Raw genomic sequence first — 5,633 nt, 5'->3', positions numbered from 1 at the left:
TGACATTCTACATCTGTCTACCACAAGTATCTTGTTTCACTGACTTAATTCGTTAAACGATTTTTTGTTGCATTAAATTGCATGCTTTAATAAAATCATGTCATCTGAGCTAATATCAATAACCTCGGACCTAATACGGTACCACGTGGTTTTAGATGTAAACAAAAACAGATGGTGTAATCTTTGATAATGAATGACGAATGTACACATGCAAATAAAGTCTTATTTGGTAAAATCATGATTGAACAAATGGCTGACAAATTGACAATCATTATCAATTTAAAAATGCTCAATGATGTTCAGCTTCAGGCTGTTAGGCTGCTAGGCTGCCAACTTCACGAACATTAAATTATCTAAATTTTCACCAAATTCGAATTTAGACATTTTGTGATTTCGGTCACAGACATATTGGGTTATGTGCAAGGCTCCCCTTTTTGATCCGCACTTGTATACACCATGTCTATTTTTATCTTGCAAACCGTAAGTCAAAATATGTTTGCATACTATTACGACCTGGTCACATATCTTGAACATAAAACTTTTCCGCTATTTTGACAACGTTTAAAAAAGTCTCTAAAATACCATGATTTCATAAAGATAGCAACGTACGCTTTCCTTTGATGTGAGACGACTGGCACTGGACGCCTTGTCCATAAAGCAATCTGATATTGCCCAAATCTGTTGCGGGTCTTCGTTTTCGAAAGTATTTGTTTAGTTTCCTTATACATTTACGCATTAAGGAACAAAAACCTAAGTGTAAAGAAAATGGCACACATTACATTCTTTAAACTGCAATGCATGATCTTTGACCGAACAATATAGCCATAATCTTGTTATGGTGTATTCGGCTCATAAAAGTGGACCCATGTTTCGTGAACAGTGACGCCAGTGACGACATTTGCATTAAAATATCATCTACGTGAAATACATGTACAGTGCATTGTAATTTGGATATTGTTGAAGCACAGATCTTTCTCATTTTTAAATTACACTTGTGAATGGTATGAGTTGTTCTAATGAGATGCCAGCGATACAAGCTATTTGCCAAGTGGTGAATCTTGCATCAGTATATTATCTATTTCTTTCACATAAGCAACTTAACATTTTTATGCCAACGGACATGGGGTACAAATCGCACACTTTTTAAATCTGCAAGAAGCGCAGAAATTTGGCTGTTGAAAAAATAGTTTGTTGTGTTTATTTTTTTTATAAACAAGAATGTCCTGTAGGATATTGTCTGTTCTAAATGCCGTAATTGGAGGCTTGCATTTTGTCTGAGGTGTTTAATTCAGGTAGAGCTTTTCGTACTATTTGTCGTATATGTCATTGAAGCAGACACATTTATTGGTGTGAACAGGGCCTCGTACAAGTCACGCAATCAGATCACGAATAAATCTACGAATGTGGTGTATGCAGTTTATTGTACGCGTTGCAAACGTAATATTTACGTTGGTGAAACAGGATATACGTTGTACCAAAGACATCTTCTTAATTTATCAACAATACGGATCAAGTACAACGATCTGTTAGCAGTGCAGTATTACGCAAACGGGCAAACAGTCAGTGATTTTTCAATTATGGGGCTAGAAAATCTACGATACCGAAAACAATAGAAAATATGTGGAAAAATAAATTAATACCTATAGACCATATTGAGTAAATACTAAAGAATAACGTAGCATACCCGGCGGGTGTCACTCAATGACGTCATGTCACTTCCATTGTTTTGTTTTGATAATTTGTATGTTTAATAAATGCTGTTGAAGAAAGCCGCGAGGCCGAAAGCCACGTCAAATTTAAATATATAAAATATAGCTTTAAACACTTTAATTTATTGTTCTTACAATTCTACACACATGAAAGATAGATACATGATATGAATGAGCATTTTATTTCTACCATTTATTTTAATTGTTGTAGGTAACTATATAACACATATTAATAAGCAATACAAAATTCGTTTATAAAAAATGATATAACTGTATCTTTGCGTATTTCCTACTTAAAATAGATCAAAATTATATTGTGAAAAGCACAGCATTAATGTACACATGCATTGTACATTGAAATCATATCAAAAAAATATAACATTGGCATATGTCAGTCTATATACATATAAATCTCAACACTAAGTTTAGCTCCTGTGACCTACTTATACATTAGACTGGAACCATCAATATAACTTCTGCAGAAGACCACCTAAAGTTTTTAACAATTCTGATTTAGTATGTTTGCATACGTCTTGACCGTTAGGGGTCGCAGTTCAATTTCCATATAGAAGTACGCGAAACACGAAAAAATAATAACGATGAAAGGAAAAAGTAAACTTGATGTTTATACAAAACTAAATACATGTATATATATGTATTTGTCGTCTGTGGACAATACACTTTTGATACTGAAAAAAAATTATGCAAATACGTTTAGAGGTTTTAAACAGAAAAACTCTTGTAGGATTTATATCCGAATAATTTTAATTAAACTAACGGTTTGAAAAAAAAGGTTTATGCAGTTTATACAATGCTTTTAAATTGACTTGAAAGCTAACATGATTTATGTCCTTATTTTAATTGAACTGAACATGTACAGGATATGTATCAATTTCTCCGAATTGAACAGAAAGTTTATTCTGAGTTGTAATGCTATGACAGTTGAAAGTTAAAGCAAAGAGTCAGCTCGAAAATTGTATGTTATTGTCAAAACAATGGTATTATTTTCAAGAAGGATAGTTTTCGACCAATTTAGAAAATAGCGCACTTGACAAGAAATTCTTATTTCAAACATTAGTCGAGATATCACGAAGTTAAAATGTTAAAGTCGTTCAATTGCCTGATCATGCTGTTTCCGCTTTATAGATGATATTAAAATCGTATAATTTATGACATGTCATGAACTGTACGAAGAACAGATGGTAAGAAAAAATTATACGGAATAGACACGGGCATCTTAATCAACAACACTTTTCTATCCTTCAACAATGGAAGACACGGAAATAGTCATAGATGCAATGCCAGAAGAGCATTTGTGTATGAACGAGCTTTCCATCTCTCACGATGAAACTGGAAAGGCAACAGATAAACATGGCACCGGGCATAAACATTTGAAACGAGACCAGTGGACAAATAAAACGGATTTCATCATTGCTTGTATCGGTTGTGCTGTAGGCTTGGGAAATATTTGGAGATTTCCGTATCTGTGTTATAAAAATGGAGGTGGTAAGTGCTTACGATTTGTTGAATGACGTCAAAGCTGACATCATAAGACGCGTAAGTATTCATTTTTCATGCCGTAAAAATATCATGTAATAAGGCACTCGATTGTCCTGTCTCTTTGAAAGATGAATAATGTGAACAAGCTGGAGCGCTGATTCCATGCCTCAATACACGAAGTATTTTTCCTTGTATACTATTAAACTAACCATTCCAGCTTTTTACTAGATTGTGGTATTATTTTTGTAACAAAATATGTTATTCTTACGCTGATTATCAAAGTTGTTTATGATGAATGGTCCGTAAAAATACCTATACAATTTGCAGGTGCCTTTCTGATTCCTTATATTATTTGTCTTGTATCATGTGGATTACCGCTGTTCATGATGGAGCTAGCTCTTGGACAATACATGAGTAGCAACAATGTAGACACTTGGGCTAGACTTATTCCAGCATTTAAAGGTATGTTCTTTATTAAAATATCAATTACATGCATTCTGACTCCGGCATCCGTGGCCGAGTGGTTTAGTTGGTTGACTTAAATCCACTTGCCCCTCAACTATGTAGGTTCGAATCCCGCCAGATACATTGGATTCCTTCATGTGAGAAAGCTATCCAGCTAGCTTACGGAACGTCGGTGGTTCTACACATGTGCCCGTTCGTGTCTGAAATAATGTTCGAAAAAAAAAAAAAAAACAACTTCAAATTAAAAACAGACCACGAAAAGTAACAAACCATATACCTCTTACTGTCTAGGTGTGATTAAAATCCGTAAAATTATGAGAATTTAGTTCAGTTCCTTTGCTTGAAAATCTGTTGGTGATTATTTATATTTTGCCAATACTGTTTATAAGCAAAAATCATTTTTTCCATGTGATTTAACTAATTCATCATAACTAAAATGACGACGAACATAACTTCCCTTTTGTGATTGAATATTTTTATTTCAGGGATTGGGATTGCATCTTTCGTTGTCACTTTTCAAATGAATATATATTACATCATTATCTTAGCATGGGCAGGATATTTCCTAGTCATGTCTTTCACCTCTACTCTCCCATGGTCCCATTGCAATAACGACTGGAACACGAAAAGGTAATACGTAATACAGAGTCTTTATAGCAAACATGCATGGATAAAGAAGATGTTTTAGCCCTGTATTAAACTAAGTGATATTTTTACTGTTATATAAACACCTACTAGCATAACTATTTGTGCAACATCTTACCATAGGAAAGTTAATTGAACGAGCGCATCGTTGCCTTTTTTTGTAAGCTTGATGTTGCGATCTGGAATCTCAGCCAAGCGTGTTTGTTTTTCTAATATATGCAACAAACAAATTAAGGCTCGTGCTGAAATGGTTCAAAACTGGTGATGATGATTGTTTGCAATCCTGCTATTTATTCAAATTTTGAGATATTTCGAATAAGAACAACCGTTTTCACGGATTTTTCCGAAGCCAATGAGCCCTTTCCCTGATGTTAGGATTGCCTCTTAATACAATGTTTTGGTCAGAACTGAACTCGTTGAATCAATCTGCTTATTACGGAACTTACTTATTTCTTTCCATGATGAATTTGGTTAAATGAACATTTCCTGCTTTGAGTGGGAACTTGCTCTTCGTAAAAATGAAAGAACCAAGGTAGAAGGTATGGTCATGCAGTCCATGCGGACAAGTCTGTCTCTGTATCGATCACATAAGCAAGACACGGCCCTTGCCAGCAATCACATATTATATACTGATTTGATTTCTATCTGACAGTAAGTTGGTTATCAAATCCAAAAATCTTTCATTTAACATGTACTGTATTGTCATCTTTGTTTGGTGTGTTAACGTGCACTCGTAAAAAATAACCACACGTTTCACAATTTGTAAAGGCAGAATGTAAAAATGTATAAAATTTCGCCATTATTGTTATTTCAAGAAGCATAGTTTAAAGAAAGAAAATGGGTGGTAAACTATAATAAATTGTTACTGTTAAGAATTTTAATTTCTATCTATTGGCTGCCTGAACAAGTATTTTTTCTAATCAATAATAATCCCACTATCATTTACCAGACTCTTTTAAAACCCGGTAAAGTAAGCTAGGGACAACCTGCATCAAAAAATCAATCCATCAAAATTTGTAAAGTAAATTATAAACCTTTCTCCATTTTTTTTTTCGATACTGGGGTTTATCCTACATTATTTTGGTTAATATATTTCTTTGTTTAATGCCCAATGTAAACATATAAATAGGAAAGAAACATTTTAAAAAACCCCATTACTTTGTAATTCTAAATTTTGGAACATATTTTTTACCAAAAAGGGACGTTTTTCGGACTTTAAAATTTTGGGCCCGCCCTGTCGCAAAACCGATCCCAACGCCAAAGGCTCGTTTTTTGCGAGGGCACTTTGGGTGCTGGGTCAAATCGAAGCATTTG

General features: G+C 34.0%; 1 protein-coding gene across 1 annotated transcript; it reads left to right on the top strand.

Annotated features, from left to right (window-relative positions):
- Window positions 1–2,908: 2,908 nt before the first annotated feature.
- Window positions 2,909–5,115, top strand: LOC132732825 (sodium- and chloride-dependent GABA transporter 2-like). The gene is made up of 3 exons (XM_060719339.1): window positions 2,909–3,215; window positions 3,537–3,671; window positions 4,160–5,115. The coding sequence occupies exons 1-3, from the start codon at window positions 2,978–2,980 to the stop codon at window positions 4,306–4,308; spliced, it is 522 nt and encodes a 173-aa protein (XP_060575322.1). The 5' UTR covers window positions 2,909–2,977; the 3' UTR covers window positions 4,309–5,115.
- The last annotated feature ends 518 nt before the right edge of the window (window positions 5,116–5,633 follow it).

Source organism: Ruditapes philippinarum, unplaced genomic scaffold (genome assembly GCF_026571515.1).
Source record: "Ruditapes philippinarum isolate M1 unplaced genomic scaffold, ASM2657151v2 ctg3851_1_1_1_1, whole genome shotgun sequence".
NCBI lineage: Eukaryota > Metazoa > Mollusca > Bivalvia > Venerida > Veneridae > Ruditapes > Ruditapes philippinarum.
Note: the sequence above shows the minus strand (reverse complement) of the source record. Positions and strands in the feature narration are given on the sequence as shown.

Coding starts and splice junctions, on each gene's coding strand:
- LOC132732825 (XM_060719339.1), top strand. CDS start 2,978: ATGGAAGACACGGAAATAGTCATAGATGCAATGCCAGAAGAGCATTTG. Junction 3,216..3,536: donor GTGTTATAAAAATGGAGGTG/GTAAGTGCTTAC, acceptor TACAATTTGCAG/GTGCCTTTCTGATTCCTTAT. Junction 3,672..4,159: donor ACTTATTCCAGCATTTAAAG/GTATGTTCTTTA, acceptor TTTTTATTTCAG/GGATTGGGATTGCATCTTTC.